Source organism: Macrobrachium nipponense, chromosome 36 (genome assembly GCF_015104395.2).
Source record: "Macrobrachium nipponense isolate FS-2020 chromosome 36, ASM1510439v2, whole genome shotgun sequence".
In the NCBI taxonomy this organism is placed as follows: domain Eukaryota; kingdom Metazoa; phylum Arthropoda; class Malacostraca; order Decapoda; family Palaemonidae; genus Macrobrachium; species Macrobrachium nipponense.
This window is the reverse complement of record NC_087220.1, coordinates 56,813,619-56,834,617: the sequence shown is the minus strand read 5'-3', so window position 1 is coordinate 56,834,617 and position 20,999 is coordinate 56,813,619. Positions and strand designations below refer to the sequence as shown.

General features: G+C 37.6%; 1 protein-coding gene across 1 annotated transcript; it reads right to left on the bottom strand.

Moving 5' to 3' along the window:
• Positions 1-6,099: 6,099 nt before the first annotated feature.
• On the bottom strand, positions 6,100-9,129 carry LOC135203696 (uncharacterized). Its single transcript, XM_064233598.1, has 2 exons — positions 8,819-9,129; positions 6,100-7,520 (listed from the first exon to the last, which is right to left on the bottom strand). Exons 1-2 carry the CDS (start codon positions 8,966-8,968, stop codon positions 6,315-6,317), a joined length of 1,356 nt encoding a protein of 451 aa, XP_064089668.1. The 5' UTR covers positions 8,969-9,129; the 3' UTR covers positions 6,100-6,314.
• Positions 9,130-20,999: the final 11,870 nt, after the last annotated feature.

Genomic DNA, 20,999 nt, shown 5'->3' with positions numbered 1-20,999 from the left:
GTGAGAAAGCCAAAATACTGATGTACTGCAGAGGTATATTTAAGTAAAAGCGTTTTATTCCTGTCATGCTGTAGTCATCAACAGAAACTGCAAAATTACTTGAAAATTTGTCCTTCGAAAGTGAACATCACCATAATGCAGATGAGAAACACTAATGTACAGTAGAAGTAACAATTTTGGCTATTATGGTACAGTTAAATGCAAGAGTGATATAAGAAGTTACCCATTCTCTATAGATTTTACCATAGTTTGCCAACTGTTAGCCTAGGTGTGATGGCTGTTGGAACATGACCATTACAATACCAGATCCTCCCGAGTAGACTTGGGATCTGCATTTAGGAATTTGGCTTGCTTGCTTCATGTGAGAGTGACTATAGAAAAGCTAGCTTTTAAGTCTTAACATCCCACATTTACTGATGTGCAAGAACAAGGTATGCATTTATTACTGTCAAAATTGGGTACTGTAGTGGACTTCTATACATTTTGGGACTATTCAAGGAAATTTGAGCCTGTTGCACATGTTGAATTCTAAGAATCTAGAACAAATATAAACTACTGGTGCTATAAGCATTCTGAAAATGTAATAAGTGGGAACTTTATTAGAATACAGACATTGTAAGCTTTGAATATAATAAGGCTCATTAAATTAATTTTTTTTTAACGGGCAGAATGTCATAATTACCTACTGGCGCTTTCGTCACTTAAGGAGTACATGGTGGCCGGGACAAATATTCAAATAATGGATTGTAAAGACTATTTCTGTTGCATGTTTTTATACAGAATTACTGAATGGGCCTTTGGATCAGGCGAGATAAAGATTTAGTATCCTCGGGCGAGCATAACAGCTTCAGTGAAGCCAGATAAAATAATCATGCTAGAAATTCAAGTTCTTTTCCATTCAGTGAGCCACAACACTGGAATGAAGGCATGAACCACTTCACTGACTGGTTTCTTTCAAACAAAAGAAATTAAATAGTGCTGTAGGTGTTTAGCCCTAACTTTGACCAACAGGAGTAGACCTCAACTCTTGCTACCCTCGAGCCATTTTGGTTGTCCAAAGAGTTTTTATTTTTAACTAGTTGAGAATGAAATCTTTCTCATCCAAATATTAAACTGAACGGGACAAAGCTTTAATGATTAAAAAGAAAGTTATTGGGGCAAAAACACAAAGGTGCCCTAAATCATTAAGATCATTGAGATTTGCATGCAGTCACACCTGTCAACAATGATTTACAAGAAAGGTAGTTATGTCTTGCTGAAATTCATCATTTTAGAATGAAATATTGAAACTAGAAGAGTCTGGAAATTTGAATGGTATAAACTGCTTAGTATTAGTAATTTTATGCATAGAAGCTTATTTTTAATGTATATGGCTTAGTGTTTTTGTAAAACTGGAAATTTTTGTTCGTGTAGATGTAGCATAGTTTTGTAGATAAACTATTTTAAGGGAGGCCAGTAGTAGCCCCTCTTCAATTTCATGTACAGTTTGTTTCGTCGTGCTGCTTTGGAGAATAACGTTAAAAGAATTGTGCGAGATCCAGTTACGCTCCTATTTTTTCATGTTGGTCAGGTATTTTTACTCATTAATTTGAACCAAGCCAATTTTTTCTGTCTGAGAACAGTCATCCTTGAAAGGAAAATAAACCTAATATATATATACTATATTTTCTAGCGTCAGCTTGCCTACTTTATATGGAGCTTTGCCTAATTAATTTTATTATTAGAAGATGAACACTATTCATAAGGAAACCTCCCACAGGGTCCATTGACTTTGATTCTAGCTCCTTAAAGAATATGGTGTTCATTAGAAAGAAGTACTAACAGAAGGTAATGGGAAATACAGAAAGAAGGGAGCACTTGTTGAAAAAAAATTAAATTTATAAATAAAAAATTCAATTATTGAACAACAAGCATTGTATTAAGGTGGTAATGCATTGCATCCTTGCTCGAACATAAATGTGCAACGTAAGGAAATTAGTCTTGCTGGTATGTTTTCTCCAGTGGTTTTGGAATTTATTCCAGTTTCATTTCAGGGAAATAATACATTTATTTCATTTGGAAATAGCCACCATACATATTTCTTCCAATTTTTAGCTTTACGCCTCAGGTTTATTAGGTAGGTAATATTAGTAGGGTTCTCAATCAAATTGGGTTATAATTTATTGAAATGTAATTTTTTTCTTATGGAATTTTCAAGACAGCATAAGCCAACGTGCATTGGTAAGAGTTTATCATACCAACTGCATTGAAGTATGATAGCTAACAGAATTCTGTATTCAGCATTTGCTTTTCTACTTTAATATATAGATCGTTATTAAAAGGAGAATGGGTTCGAAAGCAATAATTGCAAATACTGACAAGTTCATACTGAGTAGGTTGTGAGAGACGTGTGTATTTGTCCTATGTACTAAATTTTTTCTATAAGAAATCTCTTACCATGAATATTAAGAGGCTCTGTTTGCAATATTGCGCAGTAGTGAACTAGCCAATTGTCTCATGAATATTAAAAACTCTATACAATCTTCTCATAGTCAACATGAGGGCTTTATCTTAAACACAAGTTAAAACTGAAATATGGGAAAAATGGTTCTGTAAAGTGGTTCAGTGCTCTTGTAGTTATGTGGTGATGGAAAGGACTTCTGTACACTTTGTAAAATAAAATCTCTATTGATAATGCACTTGAAGGTGTGTGATAATCTAAAACACTACTGATAATGCCACGTGCAAGTTTCATTTGAGAGATTGGTACTAATCATCGTGGTCCTGTTGAATTCACTCGCTTAAGGTGTTTTTCTTGAGTATTTCCAACTGCTTTCATGTTGCAGATTAATATTTGTGTAGATTTGGCCAAAAATGCCCTCCTGAAAACTTAAAGTGGAGGACATTATAATTGCATAGCAACCCAAATGCCTCTACTCACAACCTGGTTTGAATTTCAGTTCTCCATATATTCATGATTTATTTTTTTACGTCTGTTGCTTCTCAAGTTGTCGTACCAGCGGTTGATGTTATGTTCTTGGTCATTTTTTCCTTCGTTTTAATGTTATTTTTCATAATGCTGGATCTAATGAAGGAGGTCCCTTGAATAGATTTAATCCAGTTTCCCCACCTGTTAAACTTAACCTTGAAAGTGGCTGGTTTGTCATGTTTAGGGTGAAGCCCAAATTATTTTTGGTTTCTTACCTAGTTCTGAAGATCAGGGCACATGATACTGGAGATCAGTGGTTCGGCTCACTTTCGCTGAACATTTTAATGATGCACAAGGGTTTACAAATTAATCGTCATTGATGAAAAGGTTAGGAATCCCAGAATATGGTTCTCATGACTGTATGGTTCCTCGTTGGACGGGTGGTTTTCGTGCTCGCCCACCAATCTTGTGGTCCAAAGTTCGATTCTCACTCTCGACGTGGTTCAGAAGTCGCGTAAAGCTGTTGGTCCCGTTGCTGAATAACCACTGGTTTCATGCAACGTAAAAAAACCATACGAACAAAAAAACAAAGTTCGATTCTCCGCTTGTCCAACATGGAATCAGAGGAATTCATTTCTCGATATAATGTGGTTCGGATCCCACAATAAGCTGTAGTAGGTCCCGTTGCTACGAAACCAATTGGTTCCTAGCCACGTAAGAAATATCTAATCCTTCGGGCCAGCCCTAGGAGAGCTGTTAATCAGCTCTGCGGTCTGGTAAAACTAAGATATACTGAATGACGTGTAGTAGTTGAAAAATGAGTTCTTAATGATACTAAATTTGGGAAATTAAATAAATTATTTTTCAGCAGGCTTCATCTCTCAAAATAATCCCTACATCCGTTCATACTCTTTTCCAACTTAACACCTTCCAACAGCTGACTCATAGTATAAGTGTGAGGTTTTCATCTCGTTCCACCTTTCAAACCTTTTTCACTCTCAATTTCCATTCCAGCACTGAATAGCCTCATAGGTCCCATTGCTTGGCCTTTGGCTTATGTCCTGTTCTATTCTAAAAAACAATTTCATAAGGTGTTTAAATTTAGTTCAAATACAGTTACAATAATGCACCAACAGTACAGGGGCATGGCTTGCTTTCAGTAGGTTGGCCAGATGGTCGATAGTTTGACCAGGTAGCTGATGGCCTAAAGATAGTGATAGCCTTGATTTGAAGTCCAAGGTTACAACACAAAATGAACTTCTGGTAACTGATAACAGTGCGTACTTTTTACGCTGGCAGGATACTTCATCACAGTCATTCTCTGTCACTAAGGTGGATGGTGTTACAAATGTCATTGTTTTGCATTGAGAAGGTATCTTTGAGTTTCGACAGACTTTATCTGTCTTGAAAAGTTGAGTGTCTTCATGTTTTATTTATCCAGTATGCGTGTGCAACAAATTGTTATTAAGACAAGGTATTCTAAATAAGAAGGAATCTTTTGTCATAAGAGTTTTTAAGCATAGTGATCTGGTTAATCTGTTTGAGGTAGCAAGATGCATGATATATTTAGTTATTGTTGACTGGAATTGGAACTTAAAAGTGCATGCTCCTAGGTAAAATCTTAATTTTCAGTTGCCTGATTTTGGCTTGACAGAATTTCATGTACTACGTCTATGTGTGATTGAAATGGCGGTGTTAAGGACTTCCAACAACTTTTCCACTGAAATTCAGGTTTCATGCAAATACTATCTAGGATTGTTGGAATTTATTGTAACAAATTTTGATGGTCTTAACACTTAAATCAGCCATTTACTGTTCATCTTCATCATCACCTTTGCATGTAGGCAGTCCCCGGGTTATGACGGGTTCGGCTTACGACGTTCCGAGGTTAAGGTGCTTTTCAATTACATTTATCAGAAATTATTTCCAGGGTTACGACACATGTTCCAGGGTTACGGTGCCTACAACGCTCATCTGGCACAAGAAATATGACACCAAAAATGCAAAATAATCAGTATTTGAAAGGTTTTTTTTATAAAAAAATTCAATAAGAATGCAGTTTACATAGTTTTCAATGCACCCAAAGCATTAAAAGCAAGGTTTTCTTAGGATTTTTGATGATGTTCCGGCTTACGATGATTTTTGGGTTACAACGCGTCTCAAGAACGGAACCCGTCGTAACCCGGGGACTGCCATGTCTGATTAGCTGTCCAGTTTCTTGAACTTTTAACAACAAATTCCTTAGGCCAGCACTGTGAGAGTCTGTGAGCTTGTGAAAGTTCCATATAACTGTATGAAGTCTTGGAGCCATCAGGATTAAAATGGATAGCTACCCACTTCACTTGGACAGTTGGTGAGCTCGCTGAGTTTCTTTTACATCGGTACCAATACTTGGAGCCACCCTGAAGGAAAAAAAGAGCTACTCTCCACTCACACGCAAAGGAAGAATTAACATTCAAGCCTCATTATTAGTACTTTTTTCCACTCAGACAAAACCATAACTGGCATCTTTGGGTATGAAGTCTGTTATATCTTCAGCAATGGAAATACTCAAGGTTACAGCAATTGGGTGTTGTGTCTGGGCCTTGCGTTCCCTTGTTATTTGATTGAAAACGTATCTTGAGGTCAGTGACTGCTTCTCACACACTGCATGTAGGCCTTGGGAAGCCATCCCAACTTTGTTTTTGATGGGTTATTGGTTTTACTTTTTCTAGACTGGTCAATTCCTCCTTTTTCAAGGTTAAGGTAAGGTCCGTTTTGTCCCCCCTGTTGTATACAGTCAGGTACATATACTGTTCTGGTTATCTGTCTGCATAGATTAAAGGTTTACCAGCTCTATAATTTTGTCTTGAAAGGTGAGTATTTCAAACTTAAATGTATCTCTGTAGGTGGAGAGGGTATTTAGTACTTTACATATTTGGCCCAGGAGTGAAGGTCAGCATAATACTGAAAGGTCATAGGTCAAATGGGCATTTGTCATCATTTTTAGGTGTCCTTAATCCACAAAAGATGTGTATTTCTGATGATAAAAGTTCACTCTCGACGTGGTTCGGAAGTCACGTAAAGCCGTTGGTCCCGTTGCTGAATAACCACTGGTTCCATGCAACGTAAAAACACCATACAAGCAAGCAAGCAAGCAAGCCCAACCAGATCAATATTGAGGAAAGTTTGCATGGGACAATGAAAGTACATTTTACAAAAACAACAATTTATTATAGTCTTTTCGTATTACAAATCAGGAATAAATACTTAACTGATACATAAATAAACAATACTGTACGTGGTCTATTAACTTAATTATTTGTGTATGAATATCACAACAGTCCGTGAATATGACTACAGATGAGGAAGATGATGACAATGATGATAACAGTGATAGAATATTGAGGTCTTGGGAGAAATCAGATCAGAGGAAGACGGTGGCAATTACAACAGCTGCCAGAGACGCCGTGTACGAAATGGCAGAGGCACTGTTGAGTGGCTCTTCTGTGGTCACTTCTGTTGTGCTGTGGGCACTTGCATCTGTGGTGTAGGAGGGATTTCCATTGTCCGTGCAGGACGTTGTGAAGTCGATGAGTTTGCTTCCATCGAAACAGACTGCCTTCTCGACAATCTCCTTCTCCAACTGTAATTGTACCTCCCCACTGGGCTTGTTCATGACCCATCTGATTTTGTCGCAGCTGCAAACGAACTGGTTCTCCTCCACGGCGAAGACGACTAGGTTGTCCGAGAGCTGGAAGGCCTGGTCGAAGACGTTCACGAAGGTGTTGTTTGCGATGGCGAGGAACGCCTGGTGGGCCGCTCCGTCCCTTCCTCTCAGACCCTTGAGGGCCAGGCTGCTGAGGGTGTCGATGGTGTTGCCGACGAAGAGGGCCGCGCTGATCTCGCACTCGTTGTGCAGCTCCATGTCGAAGGCCTCTCGCTCGACCACCAGAATGTGGTTGCCTCCGACGATCAAGAACCCGAGTGTCTCGGTGCTGATGGCCTTGGAATTGACGGTGATGATGTTGTTCTTGTAGAGAGTGAGGCGAGTGCCGTACTCGGGCAGAGAGAGGTTGCCGAAGGACGACGACGAGAGTTCTCGTCCCATGATGTCGTCGATCATTCCCGTTGACCGGCCGCCGCTCCTGCACCTCTCTCTGGCTGCGGCCTGCGATGGCTGGAGAGAGATGGCGCCCGACGCGAAGCTGCCGATGGAGGAGTACCCGAAGGCCAGGTCGTCTAGGGCGGGGAGGTTGTTGAAGGCGTGGTCTTCGATCAGGGTGATGGTGCTGTTGGCCACTTCGACGACCTTCAGGTCAGTGAGGTCGCTGAAAGCATCGGTCTTGATGACCTCCACGTTGCTCCCGATCAGTCGCACCTCCCTGAGGAGGCTCATGCCTCTGAAGGCGTGTGGCGGGAGCTCCGTGATGTTGCAGTCGACGAACTCGAGCACTTTGATGCTGGGAGTCCACGATTCCACGGTGGCGTTCGGGGTGATGTAGACTTGGGCTCCCACCAAGACCAGCTTCTCCGGGGCCACTTTAGACTCGAGCTCGGACCACATGAGTTCGAGCCCCGTTTCTGAGCATTCGGTCTGGTTGATGGTGAGTCTGTTGATTTTGAGAGACATCTGAGAAGGAGAAATGGGCGTTATTAGCATAATTATGACGATATCGGGTATCAGAAGATTGTAAGAGAATGCTCTTGAATACTGTGTTACGTACAGATATAATCAATAAATGGAAATTGTTTTTAAAACATTGAAGGAAAATGCAACATACGAAAAGGTTAAAACCAGTGAAGATTACACTTAACAAATACGCATAAAGGAAATAGCACCATGGTACTTACTATAAATGGAAATCTATTGACCAACTGAATTTATAAACAAAATGTATGACGACAGAATATTCATAAAGGTCTTTGAATGCCACTTGATTGAGCAACTGAATTTAACAAAAATGTATGACAGTACACGGCGCTGAATTTACAAACACTTCCGAAGAACTGCCTGCTGACGTAAACTATTAAAATGCAGAAATTAAATTATCTGACGTAGTAGGTGCGTTTTAGGAAGGTCAGATATGAACCAGTTTCCGGCCCCGGGGGTTAGGGTTAGTTTGTGTTGGAGGAGAGATGTGTCCTTCGTAGTTAGGCACAACAGGATGTCTTTGTGATTGTAAGTGATTTCATTTGGACAAAAAAAAGTTCTTGCCTCGAGGTTTTTAATGTGCGTAATTTAGTGATTGTTTCGATTGTATGTGTGTGTGTGTAAGAGAGAGAGAGGGGGTTGGGGGGGGGGGGGGGAACCACACGTGTAGAAACTTGAAAAAAGTAGCTATTTCATAATGTTACACAGGTCTGGCGTCTTACCAGCTAGTACTCTTGTGTAGTACATACACAAACAACATATGAAACATATGCCTCTAAATATGTACATATACACACCTTTTGTGATGTACAATTCACCCATTAATCGTTTGTGTGCGTGTGTAAGAGTGACCCTCACATTCATCAGAGCTTTCTTTGTCCATACATTCAAAAACAAATACACATTAAAAACACATGTATACACACTACACACACCACAGTATCTCATGTGTGTGTGAGGGTGTGTATATGTGTGTATTGTGAGATGAAACATCAAATACAGAAACTAGACAGATTTAGCCGTTATAATCTCACACAGAACCTTCTGCGCGTAGACCCACATACACATTTAAACGTTAAAATACACATGTATATACACACATCACAATATTCTCATATGTGTATGAGGGTGTGTATGTATGTGTAAGATGAAACCTCAGATATAGAAACTAGGAAAATTAGCCGTCACAATCTCACACAGAGCCTTCTGCGCGCGTAGACCCACATACACATTTAAACTTTAAAATACACACGCATACACATCGTAGTGTCTCTCACCTGTGTAAGCCTTTGCATGCAGTCGCAATAAACGTCCACTTTCCCAGGATCGTCCTGCAATCTCTTGGTATCGCAACTTTTGCTCCTTTGCGCCAAAGTGGTCGCAAATATCGAAGCCACCGCCATTAGTACGAGGAAGAACTTTTCCATCTCTTCGTTTATTGAAACTTGAATAAAACACTTATTATAAGTTTTTAAATCACTACTTATATAAATTAAAGTGCGTGCCGTCTTTTACACCTTATTTCCACGGATGTCGGTGTTTCAATGCGATGAGGAAAGGCTGTACGTTCGTATATATATTTGCCTCTTGAGCGCGTGGTCATGCCCGGCTTCCGGTTGACGTCACGCGTTGTCGTATTGCAATTCGTTTTTTTTTCTTTTCTTTTTTTTAATTTTTGGAAATTATTTTTTTAGTCATCATCATATGCCAGTTTCCTTGCGCATTAGCACTTTCGAATTTCGTGAATTTACAGGATTGGTTTTCCGTTGCTTTGTCTTTTTTTAGATATATGACGAAGTGAGTCCTTTGTTGTTTTGCAAGGTACTTCTTTTGTTGTTTTAGGCCTATACTTTGAATCTCAGTCTTGAATGCACAAACGTTCATGAATTCAACGTATTTTGCAACGTTAATGACCTAAACGATACTGTCAGTTGCTTTTAGGATGTTTTTGTTTAAATTAAAAATATAAAAAAATGACTTAGGTCTATAGGCTTACGTTGAATTTCGGTCTCCAATGCACAAACGTTCCTAAACCAACACTTTTTTACAAGGTATAATAATAATAATAATAATAATAATAATAATAATAATAATAATAATAATAATAATAATATCCTTTATTTCAGCTCAGGGCCATATACATGTAATATACAAAATGCAGACAGTAACATACACAATCTAGATAGACATGATAAAAAATTAATAACGGCACTATCCACACAATAGCTGAAGTAGCATAAAGGATAATAATCTGGTAATAACAGTAATAATAATGGAGAAAAAATTCATTGGGAGTTATAATAGTTAGTGCACAGATTATATAACTTAAATTTCAGCTAGACACCTTAGGTGGTTTTAGAAGTCAGGTCCCGAGGGCTAAATACGAAAATTGAGTGTAGAAAAACTTTAACTTGATGGTATTCACAGTAATAATGAAAAAGTAAAACATCAGCAATATATATATATAATATATATATATATATATATATAGATATATATATTATATATATATATCTATAATATATATATATAGATATCATTTTAATAACATTTGATATAAGACTTATGTTTTTAATTGTACTGTAAAAGGACTTCTTCATACAAATATTTTGGGCCTATACTCTGAATCTCGATGTTCAGGGCACAAACTTTCGTAAACGAAACTTGCTTTGCAAAATTTTTTTATTTTAATTAACAGGATACAAACAGTTGATGTTAGGCCTATTGTTCTTATTACACTGAAAATACTATAGCGTTTTTTTAGAAGTTTAGACCTGTACTCTGCAACGATTTTAACCAAGTTACAAATGCAGTTGATTTTATGCTTATTGTTTCTATTTCACTGGAAAAGGACATTATATTATATATACTTTTTAACCTATTTTAGACTTATACCTTGAAGCTCACTCTTAAAGAGACCAAACCTTTAATTATTTTTAAATTTAACTGGAAAATTACATCCATATGTAGACCTATACTCTATAAATTGAGCTCTTCAAGGCAAAAAACCTTCGTAAACTGAACGTATTTTGCAACGGGTTTTGACGTACTGGATACAGATGCAATTGATTTTGTATTTGTTTTGAAATGTAAGGAATTAGACCCACAGGCCTATGTTGAATTTAGTCTCCTAGGCACAATCATACAAACTAAATATATTATGGAACGGATATTTTTTTAACTACTGGATGCAGATGCAATTGATTATAGACTTATTGCTTTGAAATTTAAGTAATTAAGGCCCCTACACACGATAAATTTTTTCGTCAATTAATTTATATAAATTTATTGACGTCAATGAATTGATGGAGAAATTGACCGTGTGTAGAGGACATTGATATCAATTTAATTGAAACAATTTCATTGAATCAATTCATTGAGAGATCAAAGATCCTTTGATATTTATTGATGGGTCTTCAATAAAATTGATCGTGAGTGGGCAAAGAATCAATATATTGATCAATAATTTAGTGTTTTCCCAGCAGTGAAAGAGTCGTCATCGTAATCATGGCTGAAAAGAAGAAAGAAAGTGAGCGTAAAATGATGATGGAGATAATTGACGTTTATAGATCCTTACCGGTCTTGTGGAAAATAAAATCCGTCGAGTACAGTGACAGGGAAAAAAAGGCTGACGCATATAAAATATTGTATGGAAAATACAAAGAACATTACCCAAATGCTACACTCCTCTTCTTTCGCTTTGGAGTGTCCAGAGCAAGCACTATTCCTAGAGCCAATGATGCTTTCATCTCGAAGTTATGAATCAAACTGAAAATTGAAGTAAAATCATTGACCGTGTGTAGGCACAGTGATTTCCTCAATTTCATTGTCGTCAATAAATTTATATCAATTAATTGACGAAAAAATTGATCGTGTGTAGGGGCCTTAAATAGACCCACAGGCCTATGTTGAATTATGCGTCGGTTTTATAACGTATTAGATGCAGAAACAATTGATCATAGACTTTTTTTAAAATTTAATTAATTAGACCCATAGGCCTATGTTGAATTCAGTCTTCCAGGGACGCTGGTTCGTAAGCCAAACGTATACATATTGCGCAACGTTTTTGTAACCGAACGGATGCAGACGCTAAGTTACGCAACGGGATATTTATCCATGTTCTTCTTGGCCTATTTTCGTCCTAATTTTCGCACTTTTAGTTTCCTTTTATTTTTTATTCAAGGACTTTCACTTCTCGAAAGGACATGCGTGGGAGAAAGGTATAGCCATGATGACGTCACGGAAAAAGAGCCTTAATAGGTTTCCTCCTTGTCAATTCTATGAAAGGTTTTCATTATTCTCTATATTCTTTCTTTGTTTGGAGAGAGAGAGAGAGAGAGAGAGAGAGAGAGAGAGAGAGAGAGAGAGAGAGAGAGAGATTCGTATACTTATTTTCCTAACTTCACAAAGAACACTTCACGTGACATCGTCTGCTCGTCATGTGATTTATCATCATGGTTGAAACGTTCTACTCTCTCTCTCTCTCTCAGTCGTCAAAGGCGTGCAATTAATTCTCAACAAAGGCTACTGAATACTCCATATCTTCCACCACCTCCCAAACCACAGATAGGCTTTACTTTACCACCCCCCCCCTCTTTCTCTCTCTCTCTCTCTCTCTCTCTCTCTCTCTCTCTCTCTCTCTCTCAGTCGTCAACGACATGCAATTAATTCTCAACAAAGGCTACTGAACGCACCATATCTTCCGCCACCTCCCAAAGCACAACTAAGCCTACTTCACCTCTCTCTCTCTCTCTCTCTCTCTCTCTTCTCTCTCTCTCTCTTCGTCAACGGCATGCAATTAAAATTCTAGACAAATAAGGCTACTGACGCACCATGTCTTCCGCCCCACCTCCCAAAGCACAACTAAGCCTACTTCACCTCTCTCTCTCTCTCTGTCTCTCTCTCGTCTCTCTTCTCTCTCTCTCTCTCTCTCTCAGTCGTCAACGGCATGCAATTAAAATTCTAGACAAAGGCTACTGAACGCACCATGTCTTCCACCGCCATCAATGCACAGCTAGACCTACTTTACCTTTCTCTCTCTCTCTCTCTCTCTCTCTCTCTCTCTCTCTCTCTCTCTCTCTCTCCCCGGAAGGCGTTTACGCAAATCCGGTTCATTTCGACGCGAGTTTTATGAATGAAAGTAAAAACTTAAATAGGCTTATCCTGATCGTAGATGGTTTTCCCGATTGTCTTTTGTTAGATGATTGACTAATGAGGGGAACAGCAGGTGACGGGAAGTGTAGTATACAAGTAATTGCGGATTCATTATAAGTAACAGGATCTTACTTGTAATATATCCTGTCACTTATGATAAGTGGAAAATGGCAGTGATAAGTCTAGTTTTTTTTGTTTTAGGTCGATAGAATATTATTATTATTATTATTCTGTTAAAAAGAATGGCAGAATTAAGCGAGTTGATTTTATATATTGCTTTTTCTATTTTCCTTACAATTCGCTTCTCAGGCTCAGCGATGTTTCTGAGTAACTGGCCAATATTTATAATTGCAATCCTGTCCTAATAAGATAAAAGATTACCTTCAGTATTTATAATTTTTGAAAATTCCCAATATGAATATTGGCCAGTTACTCGGAAACATCGCTGAGCCTGAGAAGCGAATTGTAAGGAAAATAGAGGAAATATATATAAAATCAACTCTCTTAGTTCTGCCATTCTTTTTAACAGTATTTGCCTAAAATGAGTCTTAATACCAAAATATTATTATTATTATTATTATTATTATTATTATTATTATTATTATTTTATTATTATTATTATTATTTTTATTAATATTATTGATTATTATTATATTATTATTATTATTATTATTATTATTATTAAAAAATCCTCATAGTAGCACGAGTCTTCGAATGGAGAAGCAAATCCACAGTAAATGTACATATCTTTCAATTTAAAAACAGCAAAGATAATTTTCGGGAATCTGTTCGGTTCCCTTATCAAAAATTAAGTGACATGTTTATAAACAATGGAACCGGTCGTCAAGCATAAATCAGGCAATGCCGTCGTTTTCTGATGAAAGCCCCGCCAGTCGTCTGGAACGCCTAAATATGGTCCTTGCCCAATGCGGTCGTTTTAATAATAATAATAATAATAGATGGTATTCTTCAACAGCATAGGCGCCGGCAGCATCGGTTACTGGAAGTAGCCGAGCTACCTGAACGGGAGAAAGGGAGACAACCGCAGCATCAGATGTGGCTAAAGAGACAACACTATCATAATGTTCTTTATGCTTAAAGCCTTTATTATATTTCTTGGAAATCAGGTTATTGGTGAATTTATCTTTCTGTGTGAAAGATTTATTGCCTTCTATGGCAAAACCACTGTCTATCGCCGCACCCTCCAGTAGCCTTCTTATACAAACACCTTTACTTCTGGAAATTACTTTAGAATCTTTCCAATTTATGCGGTGATCGAGCTTAAGACTGTGACTAACTAATACATTGTTTTCCGCACGGAACTGGTATGCTCTTTTGTGTTCCCCGATTCTAGTGGGCAGCCCTCTTCCACTTTCCCCGAAATGTTTAGTCACATTCTGAACAGGGAATTTCGTAAACACCAACATGTTTGTGATTCGTTGTGCTATTGTTATGGTTATGTATCAGAAGTCTCTAATAGTGCTATTATAATTTAAGACTATATTTATTTTATCATTGTGATTTTTGTTAACAGTTTTCCGTATTCTGTTTAAGTGAGGATTAAAAGGGAGTGCAAGACAATTCGTAAACTTCTTTTTGTCATTTACTTTAGATGAATCTATGTAGAATATTCTTCTGGCTTTTTTAAAGGCATTATTAATAAAATAGGAAGGGTAACAAAGTTTTTTGAAAACATCTTCAATGTGTTTAAGTTCTCTGCCAATGAAGTCGGGGTCACATATTTTCAGGGCTCTCAGAAAAAAAAAATTGACGAAGATGATAGTTTTGACTTCACTATTGTGCCAGGAGAAAAAATGAATGTATGTTTCTGCATTGGTTTCTTTGCGATAAACTGTAAATTTAAAAGTGAAAGTTACTGGGTCATGGAAGATAAGTATGTCTAAGAACGGCAATTTATCATCTGTTTCGTGTTTGGCTGTGAACTTAATAGAGGGTAAGATTCCATTAATATACCGAAGGAAATTGTCAAAATTTGAAGGGTTACCTTTAAAAATAATGAAAATATCATCTACGTATCTCACCCAAAAAATGGGTCTTAGTGAAGGTTCACAGTTCTGTGAAATTTCAACTTCAACAAATTCCATGCATAAATTGGCAAGATTTGGAGACAAAGGAGGCCCCATTGAAACACCAAACTTTTGCCTAAATCCTTGATTGTTAAATGAAAAGACTGTGGAGGACACACAAAAGTCGAACTAGATCTAAGAACTGTTCAGTGGGTATAGCAAAACTAATGTTACCTAAATCCGACTGTTCCTTGAGCTTATTAAGTGCATATTCCAAAGGCACATTTGTGAAAAGCGCTGTCACATCTAGACTAATTATTCTACCCTGAATGTTTCCCAGTTTCTTGAGACGTTCCATAAAATCTATCGAGTGAAGAAGATATTTCTTGCCAATTTATGCATGGAATTTGTTGAAGTTGATGTTTTATTGAACTGTGAACCTTCACTAAGGCCCATTTTTTGGGTGAGATACGTAGATGATATTTTCATTATTTTTAAAAGGTAACCCTTCAAATTTTGACAATTTCCTTCTGCATGAGTCCTGGAGCTACTTCAGCCTCTAGTTTTTCCAGATTCCTCTTCAGGGATCGTGCCTAGTGTTCCACTGGCATATCCCATATCCTTCTTATTTCTATTTTCAGGTCTTGATACTTGTCCATTTTTTCCCTCTCTTTCTCTTCAACTCTGGTGTCCCATGGTATTGCGACATCAATGAGTGATACTTTCTTCTTGATTTTGTCTATCAACGTCACGTTTGGTCTATTTGCACGTGTGACCCTATCTGTTCTGATACAATAGTCCCAGAGGATCTTTGCCTTATCGTTTTCTATCACTCATTATTATTATTATTATTATTATTATTATTATTATTAGTTTTTTTTTTTTTTTTTTTTTTTTTTTTTTTTTTTTTTTTTTGCTCTATCACAGTCCTCCAATTCGACTGGTGGTATTTATAGTGTGGGGTTCCGGGTTGCATCCTGCCTCCTTAGGAGTCCATCACTTTTCTTACTATGTGTCGCCGGTTTCTAGGATCACACTCTTCTGCATGAGACCTGGAGCTACTTCAGCCTCTAGCTTTTCTAGATTCCTTTTCAGGGATCTTGGGATCGTGCCTAGTGCTCCTATGATTATGGGTACGATTTCCACTGGCATATCCCATATCCTTCTTATTTCTATTTTCAGATCTTGATACTTATCCATTTTTTCCCTCTCTTTCTCTCAACTCTGGTGTCCCATGGTATTGCGACATCAATGAGTGATACTTCTTCTTGACTTTGTCAATCAACGTCACGTCTGGTCTATTTGCACGTATCACCCTATCCGTTCTGATACCATAGTCCAGAGGATCTTTGCCTGATCGTTTTTCTATCACTCCTCAGGTTGGTGCTCGTACCACTTATTACTGCAAGGTAGCTGATGTTTCTTGCACAGGCTCCAGTGGAGGGCTTTTGCCACTGAATCATGCCTCTTTTTGTACTGGTTCTGTGCAAGTGCCGGGCATTCACTTGCTATGTGGTTTATGGTTTCATTTTTCGTATTGCACTTCCTACATATGGGAGAGATGTTATTTCCTTGTCTATCGTACTTTGAATATATCTGGTTCTTAGGGCCTGATCTTGTGCCGCTGTTATCATTCCTTCAGTTTCCTTCTTTAGCTCTCCCCTGTAGCCATTGCCAATTGTCATCGCTGGCTAGTTCTTTAGTTTGTCTCATGTATTGTCCGTGCATTGGTTTGTTGTGCCAGTCCTCTGTTTCTTTCTGTCTTTTCTCCTGTCTCTGTATTTTCCGGGTCTTCGTCTACTTTTATTAGTCCTTCTTCCCATGCACTCTTTAGGCCACGGTCGTCTTCACTGGTTTTCAGATATTGCCCCAGTGCTCTGTTTTCAATGTTGACGCAGTCCTCTATACTTAGTAGTCCTCTCCCTCCTTCCTTTCGTGTTATGTATAGTCTGTCCGTATTTGCTCTTGGGTGTAGTGCTTTGTGTATTGTCATTTGTTTCCTGGTTTTCTGATCTATGCTGCGGAGTTCTGCCTTCGTCCATTCCACTATTCCTGCCGCTGTATCTGATTACTGGCACTGCCATGTGTTTATGGCTTTTATCATATTTCCGGCGTTGAGTTTTGACTTGAGTATCGCCTTGAGTCTCTGCATATATTCTTTCCTGATCGTGTCCTTCATCTCTTGGTGTTTTATATCTCCTCCTTCCATTATTCCCAGGTATTTGTATCCTGCTCATCTATGTGTTTGATGTTGCTCCCATCTGGTAGCTTTATCCCTTCAGTTCTCGTTACTTTGCTGCCTTTTTGTATGTTGACTAAGGCGCATTTTTCTATTCCAAACTCCAATCCTGATGTCCCCAGATACAATCCTTACAGTCTGGATTAGGGTATCTATTTCCTTGATGTTCTTACCATACAGCTTGATGTCGTCCATGAACATCAGATGGTTGATTTTGTTGCCTCTTTTCTTGAGTTGGTACCCGGCACCTCCATCTTCTGTAGTACTTTTGTCATGGGAATCATGGCTACTACGAAGAGTAGTGGGGACAGTGAGTCGCCCTGGAAGATCCCTCTCCTGATATTAACCTCTGCTAGTCTTATTCCAGAGCTTGTAAGTATTGTATTCCAGTTGCGCATTGTATTTTTGAGGAAGCTGATGGTATTTTCCTCTGCCCCATATATTTTCAGGCATTCTATTAGCCATGTGTGTGGTATCATGTCGAAGGCTTTCTTATAGTCTATCCATGCCATGCTTATGGTTGGTTTTTTCCTTCTCCTACTGTTCTTCATTACCATTTTGTCTATCAGGAGCTGGTCTTTTGTGCCCCTACACTTCCTTCTGCAGCCTTTCTGTTGGTAGGGAATGGTGTTTGTCTCCTCTAGGTAGTTGTATAGCTTTCACTGATGATACCTGTTAGTAACTTCCACATTATTGGTAGGCAGGTGATAGGCCTGTAGTTACTGGCTATATTTCCCTTACTCTTGTCTTTTGTACTAAGGATGTTCTTCCTGTGGTCATCCATTGGGTGCTTGGTGATTTGAGATACAATGCTGGAGTTGTTCTGCATTCGTGGATGTAGGGCTTGAAGTTTTTGTTTTTGAGCCAGTATCCATGGACTTCATCGGGACCTGGGGTTTTCCAGTGGCATTTTCTTTAGTTGGTGTCTGACTGTGTCTGTCGTGATCTCTGTGAATCTTTGTTTTATTCTCCCTGTTTCTTCTTCCTTGACTTCCTGGAGCCATGTTGCATGTTTGTTGTGTGATACCGGATTGCTCCATATGTTTTCCCAGAGTCTCTTACTTGGTTCGGCTTCAGGAATTTCTGGGTGGTTGTCTTCCCCTCTTAGTTGGCTGTATAGTCTTTTCTGGTTGGTTCCGAATAGTTTGTTCTGTTGGTATCCCTTATTCCTGTTCATGTACCGTTGGATCTTGTGTGCTTTGGCCTAAGCCTCTGTTTTACATCTTCTATTGTGTTGTTTAGTCCCCTCTCTTGTACTTTGTATTTCTCGTTGAGTTCCTCCCTTGTTTTCTTGCTTCTTAGCCTTTTTTCTGCCATCTCTTTCAGTTTACTCAAGTCAGATCTCATCACCATGATTTGCTTTTCCAGGCGCCTTTTCCAAGGAGGTTGCTGTTTTGGTTTCTGTCGGGTTGGTTGTGACGGTGGTGTTGGTGTTCGAATCCCCATCAGTTCTGCTACTAATCTTGCTCCTGCTATGTCAATTATGTTTGGTTTTTCTGTATACTGGTGGTGTGTATTAGGCCCATTATTTCATTGACCTCACTTGTTTTCTCCCTTAATTTCTTGGTGTTGTAGGCTTTCATGGAAGGGATCTTTGTTCTCTCTGTATCTGGCTCCATCCATTGTCTAATCTTTTCTACCCATTCCGTCCTCTCTGTTACTTCGTCGGTGTTTCTTCGTGTGTCGTTGTTTGATACTTCATCCTCCCTGTCGTCTTCTGTGGCATCGTCTCTCAGTTGTTCGTCTTCGTGTAATTCGTTGTCGTGTGACATTTCCCTTTCCAGTTCTTCTCTTTCTGTTGGGGAGAGCCAGTTCTTTTTCTTTATGTTCCTTACTTGGTCTGCCAGCCTCTGCTCTGTTTGGGGGGTGTTATTCCTCTCATTCCAGTGTTGATCAATCTTCTTCTATATCCTCTCTCCGTCGGGTTGCTTCTGATGTAGCATTTCCATATTTCCTTATTTTCTTCTCTTGTCCATTTCTTCCTTTTTGCCTCTGTAGCTCCAATCTCAGGCTGTTGATTACTTTCGTTATGGTGATCAGTTGCTGGATGACGACCTCCAAGTACCTGACCGTCTTCCCCTTCAATTGGGTTGAATACCTGGTTGCCGGACGAAGCTCCTCTGTTGCCAGAGGTTCCATTACGTCGTTGTCGTTTATTCCTTCATTTCTTTCCATCATTGCTGAGTTTTGCTATTTAACCCATAGCTGGACCCTACCCCATCAGGGATAGGTACTCATTTACAGCTGAGTAGACTGAGGAAATTATGGTGAAGATCCTTTCCCAAGGAATCAACGCGAGGAGAGCGGTCACCCATCCAACGACTGACCAGCCCCAATGTTTGCTTAACTTGACTTAAGTCTATTGAAGACCTAACCAACTCCTCCACGGCGCCACATTTTATTATTATTGATTATTATTATTATCATTATTATTTTATTATTATTATTAGTATTCTTATTATTATTATTATTATTATTATTCAGAAGATGAACGTATAAGCGAGAGAGAGAGAGAGAGAGAGAGAGAGAGAGAGAGAGAGAGAGAGAGAGAGTTTACGAGGAGTTGCAAGGATTAGGATGTCTCAAAGACTTAAATTAGTCCATCCTAAGAGGAGATACATCGTGTGCTCACTGATCTCTAGGAGTAGGCTTTACTGTTCATTCACAGTATTCTAATGGTTTTGTCTAGCTTTCTTTTTAATAATAATGAGAGAGAGAGAGAGAGAGAGAGAGAGAAAGGTTCATGTTACGAATCAACTTAACAGACTTTAGATATTTTTTATTTTTTTTTATTTTTACTCAATCCAAGAACCACATGAGAGAGAGAGAGAGAGAGAGAGAGAGAGAGAGAGAGAGAGACGAGAGAGAGAGAAGCAACTAGATATTCGTATAAAATTATAGTCCTTCACAAAGAAGGGTGGCGTGACATCGTCTGCTCGTCATGTGATGTACTGAAACGTTCTACTATCTCCTCTCTCCCTCTCTCTCTCTCTCTCTCTCTTCCTCTCCTCTCGTCTCTCTCTCTCATCGCACGCAATAGATGACGCAGCGATTTTCGTAATTTCGTAACAATTCGAAGCTTTGGAGCTGATTCGAGGTGTCTGTATCTTGCCCGGCCTCGAAGGCGATAGAATTAGTGTTAAGAGGACACTATAATTCACAGCTTGGAGACTACCGAAGTATTGGAGCCCATGGGATCACGGAAAAGAGAGTGAGTTCCAGGTAATATACATATACGTATATATACTATATATCATATATACGTAAATTATATATATATATATATATATATATATATATATTATATATATCCATATATATGGAGTAATCTAACCTTACACTACTTTCTGAATTATAACAAAAAGAAAAACTGACGTACTATATATATATATATCTATATATATATATATATAATATATATATATGCATGTAAAATATATATATATATATATATATATATATATATATATTTGTAAATATATTATATTAAGTATATATATAATATTATATATATATATATATATATCTTATATATATATATATTATATATATATATATATGTATAACAAGATTATATATATGATATATATATATATATATATAGATGTATATAATATGTAATATGTATATACTACTATATTATATATTATATATATATATATATATATAAATATATCTTATAATAATATATATTATATATATATATATATATATATATAATATATATATATATATATATATATACAGAAATATATATATATATATATAATATAATATACTATATATATATATATATATATATATATATATATATATATATATATATATATATATATATATTATAAACTACTATATATAATGAAGGCAGGCAGGAACACGCAGAAAATTGACATTATGACATATATTCCGACTTTTTGCAATACATTATTGCATCCTCAATGAATTCTACAAGAGATGTAAATAAAATAATTTTTAAAAACACTTTTAAAAAAACTATAAAATTAAAAACAATAGTTATCTATAAGTCAATTTAAAAGG

Bases quoted from the DNA above. Each gene is read 5' to 3' on its own strand.
- LOC135203696 (XM_064233598.1), bottom strand. From the start codon at position 8,968: ATGGAAAAGTTCTTCCTCGTACTAATGGCGGTGGCTTCGATATTTGCG. The intron at 7,521-8,818 runs GTGAGAGACACT...TCTCCTTCTCAG, and splicing joins GCATGCAAAGGCTTACACAG to ATGTCTCTCAAAATCAACAG.